The sequence below is a fragment of the Scaptodrosophila lebanonensis genome, unplaced genomic scaffold (genome assembly GCF_003285725.1).
Source record: "Scaptodrosophila lebanonensis strain 11010-0011.00,11010-0021.00 unplaced genomic scaffold, SlebRS2 tig00000142-arrow-arrow-pilon, whole genome shotgun sequence".
In the NCBI taxonomy this organism is placed as follows: Eukaryota; Metazoa; Arthropoda; class Insecta; order Diptera; family Drosophilidae; genus Scaptodrosophila; species Scaptodrosophila lebanonensis.
In genome coordinates this window covers 1,092,501-1,112,500 of record NW_022060589.1, presented here as the reverse complement: position 1 = coordinate 1,112,500, position 20,000 = coordinate 1,092,501, and the positions used below count along the sequence as shown (strand labels likewise).

Genomic DNA, 20,000 nt, shown 5'->3' with positions numbered 1-20,000 from the left:
TTGTTTTTTTGACTGCCGCATTGTTCTTTTGAGTTAAACGACCTTTGTTTGTTTTGACGGCTTGCGGCTTTAGTCAAACAATGATATAGCACCAAGTTCATATATTTACATACAATATACTACATAAGCATGTACAGACATACATACATATGTATGTAGTGTGTGCATATGGACCCCTAGCAAATAATATGCAGTGCTTACCTATTATAACTTATTTACATATATGCATATCAATGGAATGATTTCTAATACTGCTAGAAAGTACGAGAAACTTGTGTGGTATTCCTGCTGATGAAATTTGTGATAGCGTCATGTGAAATTATAGATACCATACATACACACATACATACATATGTACGCAAATAGCACCTATCAGCTGAGTGTTTATTTTACCAACAAAACTGACCAATCTACATACACACTCATATAACAGTATAGACAAAACATGTATGTACATACATACCTACATACATATGTACATTTATATAGTGTGAAATCATATGCATACATTCGCACATACATATGTACATATGTACATACATACTATATATTCTGTATTCATCAATTCTGTTTATTACTGCCATTTCATACATACATATGTATACATATATACGCACTAAATTAATTTAGTTACCGGCTTCTAATGTAAATGCATTTATAAGAATCGTTTCGATATGCTTCCCATTTCCAGCTGTTGTTTTTTTATATGCAGCTGGATTGGCTCCCCCCTCCCTCCATTTTTCTCTATCTCACACGTTCTTATACAAAGTAGGCTGCCAGTTGAGCCATTTTATCCTTTGGCTGTCGACCACCACGTCCACGGGCATTGCCACCACCACCTGCAGCATTGCCGCCCACAGACACTCCAGCTGCTCCGCCGCCACCACGTCCAGGTTTACCACCGCGCGGGCCACCTCCACCACTGCGGACAGGACGAGAAGCCACCGCACGATGTTTCTCCACCAAATGCTGAAATTCATGAGAACAGAATAGGCAACCGGTCTTCTCCTCACTGCCATCCTTGAACTTGGACTTGTCCGATTTGTAGACCACATTGACAAGCTGCGCTCCACAATCGGTGCATTTGTTATCTGAAATAATCGGATTTATAGCCTGCCTGTGGGGGTCATGCCATTAATATTCTACGTACCTTCGACCGTTATTTTGGTGGCACCTTTAAAGCAATTGATGATGACATCGCAGCGATTGCAGCCCAACTTCCAGGTGGGCGCCAATGTGGAATCCAATACCAGAATACCGTTTTCGCACTCCACACAGCCGGAGATGCCCAGCGTGTTCAGGGAATGGGGGCAGGTGGCATGTGTGCAAGTGTTGCAGCCACCATTTTTGGGCATATCCCTGAATGGTGGGTGATTGTAGCAATACGGACAGAACGGAAACGAACGACCCTTGACGCCGGTCGAGAAGGCCAGCAGCTCGAAATCATCCAGCGGGCATTTGAACTCACGATAGACCTTCACATTGCCATTGGGCAGCGAGTAGGTCTCATCGCAATGGGAGCAATGCAGACGTGCCGGCTTGGACTGGAAAAGAGAGCAACAATAATGATAACAATTCCCTCCCAGCTTATTCCATATTCGACTCACCTGTATGTACTTCATGTAGCGACGGCATTTGCCACAACGTGAGTGCGCCTTGCCGGACTCGGCGAGCGGAGAAAATGAGACCTCAAAGAGGCTATCCATATTGGCAATGTTCTTTACAAAATACATGAATTTTAACTTAAAGATTTGTATGGCATGACGCAGTACATCATTAAAATCGGCCGATCCCTTGGCAATTAGTGTCAGCATGCGTTCCACCTCAGATCGCATGGTGGGCAGCACCAGTTCAGGATCAATTTTCTGATATCCATGCACCAACACAATGCCCAGTGTGGTTGGTATTAGCTTCCGTCCACTCTCAATGCGTACATAATTGCGCTGACAGATGTTATTGATATGCACCGGTATGGAGGCATCGGTACCAATGCCATGCTGCTCCATCAGCGTAATCAGCTCCGCCTCGGTGAGATAATCGGGTGGTCCCGTCTGGCTTTCAGCCAAACGTACATCATTTATGGCCACCTGGGTGCCCTGAACAAACGGTGGGATAGCCTCGTCACGTCCAAAAGCCTGCCAGGTCATCACCTTTGTGAAGCCGGCATCGATGAGCACATTGGATGTGGACACGAATGTCTCCAACCCGACGCGCAACTTGGCTGTGGTTACCCGATACTTAAGGTCTCGTGACACGGTGCCCATAAAATGGCGACAGATGAACTCGTAGACACGCCAAGTATCACGATCGAAGTCGCCATGTGAGGCCAATTTCATGGGCGTTATAGGGGGATGGTCACCAGCATCTTTGCCCTTGCGTGGCGACTGTAGATCTCCGGCTATGGCACGTGCCTCCTCACCAAAATCCCTCGATGGTTGAAGCACACGTAGCACCGCAGGCAAATCAAAATTGGCCGGATATTGGTTCGTCTCTGTACGGGGATAACTTATGTAGCCCTGGGTGTAGAGACGCTCTGCAATTTGCATGGCCTGGAAGGGTCCAATGCCTAGGCCAGAGCTGCATATACGCATCAGTTCCACAGTATTCAGAGCTTGAGGTTTGCTCTTGAATGACTCCTTGCTGGACACGCTTTCAACACTGAGGGCAACAAACAATAAAGAGAAAGTACAATATAAGCCAAAATATAGTTTCATCGACAGGATGCTTACGTTGCCTCCTTGTGCTCCTTGACGCGATTCAGCAGCATTATAGCGATGTCCTTCTTGAATACACGTCCTCGGGCCCACTCCAGCGTACATTCGGGCTGGCCAGCGAGCAGCTGCAGATACCAGAAGCTTTCTGGCTTGAAGGTCTGTATGTCGTCATGTCTCTTTACACAAAAACCCAACGTGGGCGTCTGACAGGGGCCGTAGGAGATGAGCGAGGAGTCCAAATCCCCGTAGCGACCCTGAAAGAATTTGGTCTGGAAACGCGTGAAGGCACAACCGATGCGCAAGTCCAGCTCTTGGCGCGCATCGACAGATTTGGCCTCATTTTCATTGGGATGTCCCAAAGTCTCCATGGCGCCTTTGATGTCCTTCTCGGTGATGGCCGAGAAGTGAGCTCGGTAGGTGACGTTGTGGCTGTAGACATTGTGGATGACATGCTGCACAGAATCCATGACTTCAAAGCATATGTTCTCGCCCTCCTTATCACAATCGAGCCAAAGGACCAAATAGTCGCAGCCGCGGGCCTCGTGCGCCAAAAAGGAGCGCATATGCTGCTTAGGATTTGTCTCTTTTTTCTCTGTGGGACAGCCGAACAGCTCGACGGGATCTACCTTGTCCCACGAGTTGTATTTGCTGATGAAATCCAATGACATCACATGGCCGCACACTGATGTCATCCGAAAATGCACATTGCCTTCATTGCGAAATGGTCCGTTCCATTCGTGCGTGGAGCAGCCGCTGCTGCCACCTGTCAATGAAAAAACGAAAAAAAAAAGTTGAAGAAAAGTAGAAATTCGTTGAGCGTTTGTTTGCTTGCGAATTCCCCCCAACCCTTACGGCCAAATGCCGGGCTTTATTACCTCTTTTCGCTGTGCAACGTCCGTTGGAGAGAATCGCAGCTAGGGAGGCGGCCAGCGATGGCTTCTCGGCGACCATCAAAACATTCTTCATGGCCAACTTGTTTGTTTTTCGAGCAAAAACTACAAGGAGCGCTCCTTTCTAAGTTGTACAAGGGTGTAATCGCAAATGTGGCCAGCCATTCCAATTTTGATGGGCATGCAACAAAATACGCGATTCTTCTTTTCCCATACTTTATACGGTCACACAGATAACAGTTGCTTTTTCCTGCAACTCACCTCAATCACCACAAGCCAGTGCTGCCAATTAATTGCCGTGATTATGGCGCCCTCTGGCGCAAATCAATGAAGACAAATTCAAATTTAAATTCAAAATTATCAGTGGCGTAAATTGCTTAAATAAGCAAGATTAAGTAATAAATAATGGTGAAGAATAATAGATTAGCATTTGGAAATTAAAAAACAATAGCGCCGTTTTATGTTCTAACCAATGTTAGGTACTAGGAATACTGAGGAAATATCTAAATGGTGGTGCAATAATACAGGAGTGGTTTCAGCTGGCTTTGAATCTACGGCAACAAGATTTTCCATGAAGTGTGTATGGCTATAAGGTAGCCCCACCCCTTTTTGCATGCTTTGGAAAAATAGAAGCAAAAAAGAACGCACGAGTGGGTGGAGTAAAAAAAACAAACGACGACGCCAAACGAGGAGCGCCAACTAAAACACGAAACTTGTCTAAGCGCGCGCCTGCCATTGGTCCACAGGATTTGTGCAACATTCAACATTGCTTTTCTTTTTATTTTCTTTCCATTTTTTTGCGTGGCTTCGCTGTGATGTGGGGTGGCGGTAAAATTTTAGTTTTAGTTCTGGATTGTTGCTTATCAACCGACTTTAAAAAAGGAGTAGGTTATCAATTCGTCTGTATTTTTTTATTTTGATGTTTCTTTGTCCATTTGAAAGCTGTTGCTTCCCGAATGGTTTCATTTCGATTTGGTGCAGTTTTGACAATGATATTCCTAAGAAAACTACCTTAAACATGCCTCATTTAGTGCATTCTATTCCTGAACAGGTATCATCATCGAAACATGATGTCACTTTAAATGACGAAAAACGGAAGCATTCACTGCACTAGACCTGAAGTCGGTTTTTTTATTGCTAAAATTGTACTTGTTTTCGACTATTCTATATATTTCTCTTGAATTTCGGTCGATCTAGTAGGCTTTGGGCCAGAACTGTCAAAGGAGCTGGGGAACTTTATTAAAAATCCTCATTCCAAACAAAACATCGAGCTGAACACATCCAGAGAAATAAAATAAATTTTTTTTCTCTCGAAAATAGAAAAAATTTACTTTACCCAAACACTACATAAAGTCCAGTGCCATGGCGTCTTGGGCCTACCGTTTCGGACTGAAGTACTTGTGCAGATTGGCGCCTCGCTTTGGCTTCTGCATGGCAAACTTAAATGCGGAACATGTGCACTGCTTCAAGAATTCGCTGCTGCCCTCGGTCACACAGTGGCTGCCGTTTGGTTCGGACAAGGACTACAACATCGACGATTCGACTCCGGAGTGCCGCTACTTTCTCAATAGGCTGACAGCGATTGGCGCCGCCCCACCCGAGCAAACGGCCTCGGCCATCATTTTCAAGGTCCTGTTGGTCGGCTCCACCACTGCCGCCTGCATCTATATAGTCTATAAGGTGCGCAAGCTGGCCCAGCGCTACCGCCGGGCGGTGCAGTAGAGCGGAGGACGGAGGACGGTGGGCGGTGGGCAGAGGACGGCGGGTGAAGGGAGATCTTGTGATTGTTACAACACCATGTAATTTGTTGTTACATTTCTTTCATTTGTGTTCAACGAACGAAACAATAGCAAATCGCAAGAGCGCATTTCCCTTTCTCTCTCCTCCATTTGGGGAGTGGCTTTTATTTTGGGGGAAGGACCAACCAACAATTCCACTTCTGGGTCACATATTTTTCACAAATTTCAGTATTTTTCGGTGACAGGTCTAGCTGTCTTTTCGATTTGTGATTGATGATTGATGAAGACCCCCTTTACTTGTAGATGCGTTCGAATACAACTAATTCTGTTTCTACACGGTCTTGATTTAATTTGAAAATTTCAAATTTTGTATATGGTTACACGGCTTTATTGCATTTAGCACGATTCATTTGGCATATCAGTTCTGATCAATGTCATTTTTTACATGGTTTTTTTTGTACACGACTTTTTGAGGAACCAATCTACCGTGTAAAAACAGAATTAGGTGTACTTATTTCCAGCAGATTTGAAATATTTTTTTCCCTTTTTTCCCCAGCAGTCACAAAAATGTCCTTTCCGGCTATCGGGTGTTTTTGCCTCGAATTACTTGGATATTCTGGGGGCATAGAAAATTGCTTATAATTGCAGAGCAGGATCATTATCCTGATAACAGAAAAATGCTAAAGCTGGCTTTCCTTTAAGTCGGCTCCAAAATTGTAGAAGCAATTACAAACATACTCTTATTGCAAATCTCAGGTCGTTGAGAAGACTTTTTGTTGACAAATCCAAATTGTATTTAACCCTAGATGGCTGTTCTTCGTCGAATCGACGACGATAATTTTTTAATGTGTATTTTTTTTTTGCATAGTTGCGTTTTTTGCCCCATATGATTGAATTATGTAATGCAATGAAAGCAGGTGTCGATACACTCGACCAAATCTGCAGTATCCTGGATTGTGCCTCGTGTACAAATTAACAAAAAATGCTCATAAAACTGGAGTCTTCTATTAGTTTTATGTATTATGCATATCATTAAATCAAAAAATTGGACTGAAGTCCGATTTAAGTAACCAAATTTTGTGATTACAATGAAGACTATTTTGAAACTTGGTCAAGTTGTTATATATATATATATATATATATATATATATATATATTTTTTTATAATGTTAAAGTCCAAAGAATTGAAATATAATTTTATTTCATAAAAAATAAACTAAACAAGACACAAAAATGTATAAACTGAGAACTTTGTACTTAGGAATCAAACAGCGACAATTTCAAATCGGCCGTAGTCGTTTCGACGAAGAACAACCTTAGTGAAGAACAACCATCTAGGGTTAAAAAGCATATAGCGGCATCTCTGTGACGAAGTTGTAAAAAATAGAACTCAAATAAAAAAGTAGCTGAAGAAGCATATCAGCAACATTAGCAACAAAAACAACAATAGCAGCTATATCAAGTGGTGGGTGGGGGTGTACATATGTACAGTGAAAACTCCGTTAATGGACAGCTCTTTTATCCGGACACTTTTTCTAAAACATTCGATCGGTGTACAAGTATAAAGTATTCAAGCGGACACTCCCCTTGGCCGACCGTGAGTGTCCGGCCAAGAGAGTCTTCACTGTATATACAACGCACATTCAGTTAAGTCTGCGTAGAGCATTGTATTGAGAAATGTGTCCCAACTTGTGTTTACCTTTGCATACTCCTATTTGCCTTCCCATTGCCAATTGTCTCAATTGGTAGCGTTAATAGAATTCTATCTGCAAATGCGAGAAAACATTCACATATAGACAGCGACAACACTCGAAGAAAATATTTGAACAGCGCTTTTGAAATAAAATCTTTAGAATCAGTATTAAGTAAGTAATACTTACTAAGTATTTGTTTTCGAGTTAGGACGAGCCAAGCCCAATCCTAGATATACATCCTTAGAGCTTGTGTGTCGGTTTGCAGACTCAATACACATTCTCTAACTGGGTACTGATTTACGAAAATGTACATCATGCATTTTTTTGTGTGCAGCCAAAATAAAAGTGATTCTCAAGCCACAAGTTTTCGAGCAAATTGACTCACGTCGACAGGCTGTCTCAATAAAGTGTATAAAAGCAAATAGACTGTTTGAATCCCTCCCCACTATCTCGCCATAGCACCATACCAGTGCTGCCATTTTAGCTTTTTTTCCCGCTAGATCTGATTTTTTTTTAAATGCCAGACAAAATTCGCAAACAGCGGGCTGCGGGAATAGTTTAACAAGAAATGGATTTAGCCTTTTTTAAGCTTTACTTTATTTTTGACCATATGTATACTATATTTAAAATATTGGATAAGTCGAAAGGCAATATAGAGACATTTAGCGTTGGCTACTTGGCAGAACATCGAAAATATGCTAACATTTTGGCTTAAAGTCTTCGTGTACCGTGATTCCGGCGGAAACAAACGGTTTCAACAAATTTTAATTTATTTTATTTTATTTAGTAAATCAACATACATATACAAAAACTAGGATTTATATAATATTATATTATTATAAAATAAAATAAATATATTTAATAATACAACGTTAAAAGATAAGAAAGCCCAAGAAAAAAACTATAATACAATAACGTCTATTAATGCCTCCGATCCGTTGGGGGAATTTAATTTGCCATTTGGCCAGCTAAGCCCCGAATCACAGCCACATGTGGTCAGAGACATTATAGACCTAACAGGCTAAAAAAAATAGTAAGTAGAGAAGGAAAAGTAATTCTACTTTATACTCGAGTATAAACTGCCTCAAAAATAGTTGCGAGCAGTAAGCAAGCGCGTTTATTATCCTTTCGAAGAGACAATGAGTTCAGTTGAACTCATAAATCAACTACAGAATTAAAAAGTTTATTAAAAATTAAAATGAATTTAATGTGAATTTTCTATTATTATTCTTACAACAATCTCTTATTATTATGTATTTTAAATTATGAAATAAGAATTTAGAATTAATATGAAAACATTAAAACAGATATTTCCTCAAATTTAACCAAGAAAACAATGTTTTTAAAACCAGATTTTTTAAAGCTTATTTTGCTTGGATTTAGCTTTATTTTTTAATAACAATCTAGCTTTTTTGGCTGAAAAAATTATGGCAGCCCTGCACCATACCTTTCAATCGTACTTAAACGCACAGCCACCCACTTGCAAGTCGCATCTGTCGTTGGCAACATGTGCTGGTGACGATAACGATGACGATGACAGGCGATGAGAGCAGAAGAGTGTATTGTTGGGAAGAGCTGTTTTGCGAGAGGGGGTGGGGCAGCATTTGGTGACGATGATGTTGCCAAAGCGCACGTAAAGCGATTACAATCGCGTGAGTGCATACACACACACACACATTCACTTATTCAAGCGCGAGAGTGGGGGAGAGAGAGAGAGAGAAGGTGTGTGTGTGTGCTTTGGTTTCATTGACGGATTTATTTGGCAAATCCACAGTTAACAGACAGCAGCACTTAAGCTGCTCAAGTATGCTCCTTACATGTGTGTTTGTGTGTGTGTGTGTGGACAGAATACCGCAAGTTTTTCTTTTCACACGCCAGACCAGCAAATCAGAAGAGGCGATAAAAGTCGCCCACAAAACGCGTTCAAAACGCCAACAAACGAATTTCCAAGCTAGAAACTAACTAAGCAGCGCTTAAGCTGCTGCGCAAGTGTGTGTGTGTGTGTGTGTGTGTGTGTGTGTATTTTGTGTGTACATGTGTTGCGCTTTAAAAACGCCAATAAACTAATTCATTAAGACGCAGCATGTTGGAAAAAATGTTTAAAAAAAATGTGTTTTTTCAACTCCAAATCAAACCAACGCGCGCAGATTGTTGACAATGACTGCGCTTGATGGATGGATAGATGGATGGATGGATGGATGGATGGATGGGTGGCTGACTGGCTGGCGCAACAGAATATTCAAACAACCACTCATAACGGTGGTTGCAGCCAAAAAACAACAACAACAACAACAGCACAAACATTTAAACAAATAACAAGGCAAAACAAAAAAGCAGGCAAGAAATAAATTTGAAAATCTAAAAATTGAAGCCACAACGATGGCGCATCAAATTTACATGCAAACAACAAACAAATCAGCTAGCGAACGAAGAGCCACACATCAACATCAACAGCAACAGCAACTTCAACCACTCTTCACCACCGAGCCAACGAACCACCCACCCACAAATGTGCGCCATCTCGTGCGCTATTGTCTCTTCCTTTGCCCCGTTGTCTATTGTTATGTCCTGACTGTTGCCTGCTGCTGCATGTCCTGGCCGTGTACGTCACACCACACGGCCCACCCAGTCGGACCTTGCAGTGCATAGTCAAGTATTTCGCTTCAATATCTGAGCAAATTTGAAAACACTTCTATAAGATATAAAATCTCAAAACTGCACCTGAACAATCGGTTGTGTTTCAAAAAAAATAATAATACAATAATATATTAAAAATGGAGCTAACATTTGTCGAGTATAGTTGCAGTTTAGATTTAGATAAGGATTGTCAAAAAATCAAACAAAAATTGTAACGAAAGGAACTACTGCGAAGTTACCAAAATAAATTGAATGGAAATTAAGAAATTGTCCAGAATTATGAGCTGATAAAGGAGTATGATTGTCGTATTTAAGAATCTAGAATGAACATGTCCCAACTATCCTGATGATCTATATACTCATATATCCTTATACACCGCTGTGGACTACAACACGAATAATAAATGTGTGCTTCTCTGTTGAATTGAAGATTTCTTCATAATTGAAGCAATCTTAAGTATTAAGAGATCCGTATCGATCTGAGTGTAAAAGCGTTCAGTCATAAGAAATTGCACCCGAAATTAAATTTTTAAACAAAGTAGATATTGGACTGATATGCAGATGTTTCAAAATATATTGGGTTCACTTTACAATGCGATTGAAATACTAACTTCAGTCTAAGGGAAAAGCTTATAGCACCATTTCTAATAGACTTTGTCAATCTACTCCGATTAGCGCCTAAGTATTTGGCTCAAAAATTATCATAATTTTAAGAAAATATGGCGTAAACTAGTTGGGGATTCCGAATACTCGCTAGCACTAAGCTTCGGTGTAAAGTTAAAGCGGTCCAATTCACCGAAAGTCCGACTGGGTGTTACAATGATGGGCGGTAAATGTGAGTGTGTCGCTCGCTGAACATTTCAATCAACGCTCGAGTGAGAAGTGAAAAAAATAAAGGCAAGGATAATGTGGCATTGCGAGTGTGAGCGGTGAGTGGTGCAAGCGAGCGACAGTTGTCGTTTGGAGAGATGTGTGGTGTGTGGTGTGTCGTCCAAGCGGAAATGGATGTGCACACAAAAGTGGCACAAATTGTGTGTGCCGTTATGTGAGACATTGCGGCGGGGCAAATAAAAATTGTAGCAGCCCGTCAAACTAACGGAAACAGCGGCAAGCAGTGTGCGAAAGGTATGGCCAGCAGGTGCCGCTGAAAGTTGGCAACAACGCAATGATGATCGGCAGCATTGAATGAATAAAAGTGAGTACGCCAAATGCCTGTGATATTCAGTAAAAATTACACAAAAGTTCCAAATTCACATGAGGCTGAAGTTTGGCAACGTTGCTTTGAAATAACGCGACAATTATATTATCATCCCAATAAAGCTCGGTTAAATGTTATGAATGAGTAAATATTTGTCGACTTCTTTACAGCTGTGGCATAATATATTTGTTATCTTGATGAGTGCATTTTGGCAACGTTGCAGTCAATTGTCAATAGGAGGGATGTTTAATTGTTAATCTGATTAAGAGGTGATGTCTTTAAGACGGAGCTTCTATAATTATTTTCATGTGCATTTACTTGCAAATGCAAGTATGTTTGACATGATGGATATGAAGTTTGGCAACACTGCATACAAAATTTACCTTATAAATGATTGTTTTTCATTTGTGACGAATATATGCAAACCCTAAGAATTGTAGGTATAAGTTAAACAGTTAAAGCTAAATTGGCAGTGAACTTAGGCAACAGGGCACATGTGTTCGCTTCTCGTGATTACTCTCTCCACAAGAAATGCATTATCCCCTCCTATGGATGTTTTATTCGCATAGTATTTAATTTTGTAACCGGAGTAACCAGAGCTTTATTAGTGGACGAAGAAATTTGGCAACGCTGGAATCGAATAAAATGCAACCATAGGTAACTAAGCTGGTAACTAAGTTTGCTCTCAAGGCGGGCCAGCATTGGTAACAGTTGCTGCTACACACGGCATAGGATGTTGCTGCACTCCCTGCCCCTTTCCCCCCTCCAACTGCTTCGTCTCTTAGCAGAAGAATTGCCATAACAACCGTTAACTGAAATACATTTAAAAGCAGAGCCAAAGAAGAAGAAGGAAAAAAGTGATGCGACCAAAACCAAATCCAAAGTGTAAACATTCACAGCCGAGGCAGTTTTTTTGTTGTATTTATTGTGGTGGTGGTGAGAAGCGATGGGGAAGGGGAGGACTGTTTGGTTGCCAGACAAAGCACCCACAACCACAGCGACAGCCAGGCAGGAGCAAACAGGCAACAGCTTCCTTCCGAGCTGACGCGCTGTCACGTTTGATGTGCAATGCAGACAAGGACGACGACGCCTCACAGATTTTGCAACGCAGTTTGCTAAAAAGCGGTATTTATTTCAAACAAACCCCAACAAAAGAATAAAAAGCACGCACAGAAAGAAAAAAGGAAACGACATAATGCACACACATTGCAATTGCTTGGCAACAGCGGCAGCCAACAACAGCCACAATGGCAACTCTGTTGCATGCTGTGGTGGAAAGGTTTGCGGGAGAACTGCCAGCCAGGCAGCTAGGCAGCCAACCAGCCAACCAGCCAGCGTCGAGGGCTGTTGCGCTAATGAAGTCGCAAACAGCCGCACACGCTTTGCATATTCATTAAAATGTGAAAAATAATACAAATAAAAAAAATATATGAAAAAACAGAAATCAGCACCACATGCCTTTATTGTAATAGAAATTATAAGCTTATTCCACAGCCACCTGCCCTGTCCCTCCACAACCGCATGCCTTCCTTCCTGCACCGCCGTCGTTTTAACAACACGTCCCCCCTTTTCTATGGAGCCTTTTGTTTTAGGCAGAACAGAGCCTTAGAGCCGCAAGCATATGTTGTGAAGTGTGGCAACGCTGAGATCTAACAGAATCTAAACGAAATTAGCAAGCGTTTCAAAAATTCACTTATCATCGAATATCTATGCGGGAAAATGCAGTCAAATGAAGTTTGGCAGCAATGCAAAATTTTCATGCTTTCAGGCAAGCCTTTCGAACACTCTTGTGCTAGCGCTGCCTCTTCAATTTCTGGAAAAAAATATTGCAAAAAGGTTTTGTTTTCTCCCAAAATATTTACTTTACAAAAAGTAGAATGTAGCTATATAAAAGCGTATCTTATTTCATGAATTTTTTGAATGTTATACGCTATATATCTTTCTTAAGTTTAAAAATGATCATAATTCTTGTTCTTCTCTTAATAATATCTAAAACTTACAATTACAATTTTTTATTAAACTCCTTCCCCCACAGTTCTCCAATGAAAACGAATCGTTTTTATGACAGCTATATGTCAGAATCAACAGGATTTGATGAAGCGTCAGATTATGGTAAGACAATATATAAAACTCATAGCTACCAGATTCGGTTACGATATCAATATGACGAAAAATGTTCTTGATATTAAGTTTGATTTTTGCATCGTTCCTATGGCAGCATTTTCATAGTTTAACGATTTTATCGAAGCTTGAGCATATTTGGGAACTCTATGGAAGACTTATAACTAACAGCAAAAGAAATCTGGCTCAGATATTTTCCATGTCAGCTATAAAAAAAAGGAAGGAATGTACCCAGAACATTTTTAATTAATAAAAAAAATAAATAAAAACAGAATATCCAATTCATACATTTATAAGCGGAGGAGAGGGGTGCATCAGAAAAAAAGAAACTTGTCCTTTCTCGGGCTTAGGAGAATCTGTATACCACTTTTGATTATTCTAGCTGTTATACTTGCTGATACCCTTCCGTTCATATGGACAGACCATGGCCGTATATCAACTCGTTTTGTTATACTGATCAATAATAATATATACTTTGAGGGGTCTGCCGGGCACCCTTCTGTGTGTTACGTACATTCGCGCAAAACTAGTATACCCTTGGGTGCAGGGTATAAATATAATCGAACGGGTGATTCGATAGGGACAAATCTTGTTATACAAGTATTTAAGTTGGCAGCACTGTCATTGTCTTCTCATACTATGTGAACTTGTTTTTTTGGATCGATTTGTACAATAGCCAAAATGAGAAATTCAATTAAACTTTGCGTAAAAGGACAAAACGTTAAAATGTTGCAGAAGCTTTTCGATATATAGGTAATATCAAAAGCACAACTTTATAAATGGCATTACGACTGGCAAGACGACCAAGAACATCAACTGATGAACAAAACGTTAAGCAAATCAAAGAATTGCTGCTCCATAATCGTCTATTTATAACATTTCTAATGGATCAGTGAACATCTAATCTCGTTTGGTTCAAAAAACACTGGACCAAAGAATCTGTGGCTACAGCATTCACCTGGTTTTTTTTAATGAATTGGAGAAACCACTCCAGGAACACCGGTTTCTCAACATCCTCCCCAATGTTCAGGTCAAATTGAAGAAGGTACTTAAAAGCAACTGAAACTGAAAAAGGCTGCTATAAGGATTGGAGGGGATTACTGTAAAGGCGATCAAATAGATGTTAATGAATGAATAAACAAACTATATTTCCGGATCACACTTGTACACTGTACATTGTTTCCTAGAGGCAGAAGAAAGCATCTTTGACGTCATAAAGTATACTAGTATATTATAGCATATTTCTATTTTTTTTTATTCCTTTTTGCTCCGCTTGGGAGTTTAGAGCTTCTACAGAACATTTTTTCCATCTTAACTCTCTAGTTCTAGTCTGTCTGTCTGTCTTGGCTGTATCCAATGTGGTCTTGTTTCTGGGTAATTCCTGAAGGGTAGTCCGCCAGGTTGTTGTCTTTAGGTCTGCCAACCCGTCTGCTTCCTTGGGGGTCTAGCGCCATCCTTAACATCGACATCGAAGTGGAGCCGTTTCGGTTCATTTGTCTTGTATAAGTTTCCATAATCATTCGACTTACTATTTCTATATTTTTCTATACTCGTATATTTTTAGGTTTTGTATTGTATATTTTCCATTTCAAGATCTTCTTACTCATCGCTGATTAGGGATGTAAGTCAAAGGGAAAACATCGATGTTGATGTTGTACATCGATTTCTCTTTATGGAAAGTCGATGCATCGCAAAAAACATCGCAGCATCGATGTTTTAAAAAACTAACTTTCCATAGAAAAAAGCTAATATTAGGGAGAAAATCAACAAACATGTTTGAAATAAAACGATGCATCGCAAGCAACCAAAAAAAAAAAAAAAAAAAAAACATCGATGCATCGTGGTAAAAACATCGTCGATGCTCGATACATCGATGTTTTTTTCAATGCCTTGCGCCGATTAGGACTGATCGCGGCAATTGTGATGAGCATTATTTGCACAAACGGTTGCACTTTTTATTGTCCTTGCGGCTGTCTCTACGTGCATTTTAATTTGCATACTGGCTGCTGCTGAATGCCGTACCAGTACCATTCGAGGGTGGTTTACGAGCTCGACTGTGCTTTGGCTTAACACTTTCCTGATGCGCCGCGCCACCACCACCACCACCACCACTATTAACAGCAAAGCAAAGCAAAGCGAGGCGAAGCGACCAACCAAGAGAACCAAACAGCCAAACAGCCAAACAACCACACGAACCACCCACCACAGATGGCACGGTGGCTTCACTTACGAGTATGCCTCGTTTCATTTTCAACATTTCATAATTTTAAAATTTGTACCGAGGCTGCTGCGACGAACAGCGTTCGCTGTTCTCGGGCTCAGGACTCGTTATCCTCGTCCTCGTTCTGCTGCCACAGTCGCATTCGCAGTCGCAGTCACAGCTAGAGTCAGAGCCAGAGCCAGAGCCACTGGCATCATTTCATTTGATTTTTAACTGTCATCGACGGCAGTTGTTCAGTCTGGGCAGTCAGTCATCCATTCAGTGACTCCGTCAGCCAATATTGGCAATGCAGTTCCGCCGCATTGCAGACGTGTTGAGTGTTTAAAGTGCACCGATATATAAAAATATTTATATATAAATACCATTTTTTTAATGCTTTTTTTTTACTCTGAGAAATCAAAGTGTTTGACAAATGTAAATAGCGTCGAGACTGTGAAAAAAGTGTGTGCATTAGTTTCAATATTTTCAACACTCTTGGTAAGTTGAAGTTTTGAGACAATCTTCTCTCGAACTGTTGAATTTTTGAAAACACAAAGATCTTTTCAACTTAAGCAACGATCATGACTGTCTTTTTCTTTGCCTAGATTAGTGTTAGATTCGTATTGGTATCATTTCGATCGGCAAAATAAAAAGATATCTAACGAGTTTTAGTTTTTATTTTTGAATATATTCAGAGCAGAGTGAAATTTAAAAGTCGGTTTGACGAGCCACTCAATAAATTCCGCGGTAAAGCCCCTAAGACAACTGCCTATGCTGATGACACACGGGAGAATATCCCTCGACCATCAGTTCAGTTATGGACAACAGATGACAGGAGATATTAGGATTAGGAATGTAGGAAAATCTGACTTCATTCTCTTTACCAAGAGATACAAGGTAGCCAGATGGAGTCCCAAGCTTAAAGAAAGGTTGACAAAGACTATAAACGCCTAAATCGCCTTCTCTTCTATAAACTGCTTTTAAAAACGCATAATACTCAAGAACTTTTAGTGTTAAGACGTTAAATTATTTATATAATTTGTCAATTAATTGATTTCGAAACAAAGGAGGTACTTGGACGACTTGGAGGTACAAGCTTAAAGAAAGGTTGACGAAGGCTACAAACGCAATAGGCATATCTTCTAAAAACTGATTTTAAAAAACGAATAATACTCAAGAAATTTTAGTGTTAAGAGGTGTAATTTATAAACATTTCTATATACCACGACGTTTAATTATTTATATAATTTTTCAATTAATTGATTTCAAACAAGAAAAACTTTTCTTTATTCTAGAGGCGTTGAGTCGCTCTATTTGCTGAAAGAAGCCGTTTTATCTTGATTTCTGCCCTGATGATTTCTAAGACAGCTATTATCATATGTTTTTCGTTTAATACTTCAGAATATCGTGAACCACTATATAAAACATATAAGCACTCAATTTCTTTAGAATATCTTCATAAACACGAACAACCAATTTTAAAATTGGAGTGATCGTTCCTATGAGAGCTATATTAAATAATGACGCTATATATGATTAGGGATAAACTCGATTTGCATATTGATAAGGCAAGTCCACACACCAAGTTTGGTATCCCTAGCTGCTATGTTCCAAAAGTTATCGCTGTTCATACAGACGAACATGTCTATATCGATTCGACTCGTTAATAGAATTCAAAATTGAACTATTCCCGAAGCTTTCTAAAAGGACTGCTTATGTTAAGTCTGTTTTAATGTAATATACTTCCGATATTTCTACGAACATAATGCATTAACTATTGAAACTGAAATCAACTTCGAGGACAGACCAAAAATAAGGCTAATGATTTACTTATCTCTATTAGTGATTACTTCATTTCATATTGAACGGACATATGCCAGCAAGTCCATTAGAACTAATACTCTGAGTTCTCTCTTAAAGAGGAAAGCAAACAAGCACGGACGAGCCCCAACCAACATGTGCAACAACCGACAATAAACAATTCCCGTAAACTGCAAAATTATGAAACAATAACTCATACGCAGCAAATGCAGTTAGCAAAGGGTTGCACATCAATCTCATGGCAGGGACACGCCACACGCCAAGAGGGTTCAAATCAAATTCGATTAGGGTAACGACGTGTTGGCTTACACGACGCCAACGGACATTGGCCAACTGGCAAACGAAATTTTGTCAAATTTTCGAGCACACACTCTAAACCAACCGCCCACGGGTACATGCCGGAGTCTGTGTGTGGAGCCAGCCACAGACCAACTTTGCACACATGAGAGAGCCACAAGTGGCACATTATTTTAATTCGCAGTCAAACGATGTAACGTTAACACCACGACAACATGTCAGCAAGGACACGAAAGGCAGCGGAACAGGACACAACACTGAAGTCCTAAAGTCTAGTAGTGGGGGAGTGTAGTGAGTAAGAAGGATGAAACCACTGCCTTGAACCCCCTGAAATATAATTTTGATATATGAACATGCTAGTTTATGTGCGCCCCAGCTTAGGCGCCATTTATTTCAATTCAACAAGGATAATAGTGCTGAAATCTACTTCTTACTTAATCAGCAATCCCGCTAGAATGTGATGATGCGAATTTTTTTAAATTGTTGATTTGGGCGCTACGTATACAAGTATACCCATTATGAATCTTTTTTATGTTCAGGGCTTTTTAGGGTTCAGCTCATTTAGTATCAACAATTAAAGTTCTTTCAGCCTTTAATAAAGTTCTAAATAAACCACACTGACAACATATTTTCCTTCGAGTTTTCTATGCAGCAAGACTGACTACTATAAATTAAACTAATTAATTAATTCACCTTGCATGCTGAGACCCAAGCAAACGTAAGGCATTTAGCGCCCCACTTTGGGCGCCATGCCTGATGTAAGCCTTTTGTGCACGTGTGTACGCTGCGGTCGCTTTAAAGTTGCATTTACAAAATCATTGAGGGTTGCTCGACCAACTGTTAACATACATCCATCCATTGGTCGTGCGTCTGTCCCCAACCCCATCACGATCAGCATCAGCATAGGTATAGGCATAGGCATAGTCCTCAACAACAACATCACCTCCTGATGTGTGGACGAGTGCGGTGGCGGCTTAGCGTTGTTTGATATGCTGTAATTATGTTATAAGGTTGCCCGGCAAAGTGCCGGTTAAGTGTGCGTAACCATAACCACGGCATTGGGAGGTGGCATGCAGTCCTTGAGGGTTGCCCGCTGCCTCTATTGAGGGTTGTTTCATCGATGTACATAGGCTGTTCAATCAACAGTGCGAGTATGTTGAGCCTAACTCTTCATGATTTTCCACTGTCTGTCTGTCTGCCTGCGTGTCTTGCTGTCTCAGGCTCCCACTAAGTACAGAAACTTAAGCCAACTGCTGTTTTTAATTGCCGCGCTTCGCAAAACTACAAAAAACTTTTGCGCCTCCATGGCCAAAAGACAAACACAAACAAGTTGGCGGCGCCTGAAAGCGGGCAACTATACTCATAAAAGAAGCCAACTCTATGCACTGCTGGCGCATTAATCTCAGCTTCAAAAGTTGGACAGTTGCAAGCAAAGAAGGCTGCAGGGCAGCTGGTCATACAGAGGGCCCCTTCTACACTTTCTACTTCGCAGTTGTGGGGTCGAGGTGGAGGGAGGGTGGAGGCAATAAAAAAGTTTCCAGCTTTTGCGGCAGCTGTTGATTGAATATTAATGCGGCCCTGGCTAATTAAAGCTCGGTGCGACGCCTCGTCCATTTTTTGGCCACATCAATCAACAATCAAAATCAGCCCATGACGCCACCACGCCCCGCTTAATTAGCATAATCTAATTTAAACTTTCGCCAGTAACGCCATCCGGAATTCTTATGTTGGACTGAAACGAAATGAAAATTGCGGCAACGGCTGCCAAAAAATGCAAATCAAGCTGCGATGACGATGACGATGACAACCCACAACTTGCGACAGTTAAAAACTTTATATATTTTTACAACGAAATGAAAAAACAATAAAAAAAAATGGGGTGGGGTGCGAAACTGGTTGCGGAGGTTTGTTAAAAACTTTTTAAATGCGAAAATGAAAGAGCAACACGGCAGCAAGTGGCAGGAGACTAACCAGAAATGCGAACAGTCGGCGCGTCGACGGTTAGAATTGACAGGCGACAGGATGCGACAGGATACAGCCAAATGGTAACGGCGGCAATAGCGGCAACAGCGTCAAGTGCCTCAACAGATTGCCACAACACAGCACAATTGAGTTTCGCTCAAGAGCGCTGCCGTGCGGATGGGGATGGAGATGGGGCTGGAGGCTGGGGGATGGGGTTGGGGGATGGGGTTGGGGCCGAAGCGGGGACGTTGCGGCGGCTGTTGAAACATTTAATTTGCTGGAATTTGGCGCGCCATGTAAGCTTATTAACAGTACGCCGGGGGGGGCAGTCAACATGAATATACTCGCAGAAGGGAAGGCAGGGCGGGGCTGGATAAAGCATTGGAACAGGTGGTGGAGTAACCGAAGAGTACTGATGGAGGTGGGGACAGAGACAGTAGTATGTGACATATGTGTGTGTGTGTGTCTCTCTGTTTTACCTACTTGTTTTTCTATGCAAATTTGTTTTGTCATTTAGTAGTTGACAGGCAAAACGTGCACGGCGCCCAACGCAGGGCCCAGCACACTCTGACTTCACTATAGTCTCCATAATTTTATGCAGCACATTTATCAGGAGCTGGCATACCACCAGAAAAACAAGTAAGAAACTTTTAGTCAAAACATTTAAGAACACTGTAGCTGCACGCAGCCGAATATGGAATACACTGGGCCCAAAAAAACAACCAAA

The 20,000-nt window shown here is 41.0% G+C and overlaps 2 protein-coding genes across 2 annotated transcripts in view; one reads left to right on the top strand and one right to left on the bottom strand.

Annotated features, from left to right (window-relative positions):
• Positions 1-550: 550 nt before the first annotated feature.
• Positions 551-3,680, bottom strand: LOC115629339 (DNA topoisomerase 3-beta). The gene is made up of 5 exons (XM_030525787.1): positions 3,590-3,680; positions 2,730-3,477; positions 1,608-2,658; positions 1,151-1,544; positions 551-1,091 (listed from the first exon to the last, which is right to left on the bottom strand). The coding sequence occupies exons 1-5, from the start codon at positions 3,678-3,680 to the stop codon at positions 760-762; spliced, it is 2,616 nt and encodes an 871-aa protein (XP_030381647.1). The 3' UTR covers positions 551-759.
• Positions 3,681-4,966: 1,286 nt separating this feature from the next.
• Positions 4,967-20,000, top strand: part of LOC115629331 (probable nuclear hormone receptor HR38) — a 17,970-nt gene continuing 2,936 nt past the window's right edge. Inside the window, exon 1 of the mRNA XM_030525779.1 lies at positions 4,967-5,317. Within this exon, the coding sequence (XP_030381639.1) occupies positions 4,967-5,317 (351 nt within the window). The remainder of the gene's footprint in view (positions 5,318-20,000) is intronic.

Bases quoted from the DNA above. Each gene is read 5' to 3' on its own strand.
- LOC115629339 (XM_030525787.1), bottom strand. From the start codon at position 3,680: ATGAAGAATGTTTTGATGGTCGCCGAGAAGCCATCGCTGGCCGCCTCC. The intron at 1,545-1,607 runs GTGAGTCGAATA...TCTCTTTTCCAG, and splicing joins GCTACATGAAGTACATACAG to TCCAAGCCGGCACGTCTGCA. The intron at 1,092-1,150 runs GTACGTAGAATA...CGATTATTTCAG, and splicing joins CACCAAAATAACGGTCGAAG to ATAACAAATGCACCGATTGT.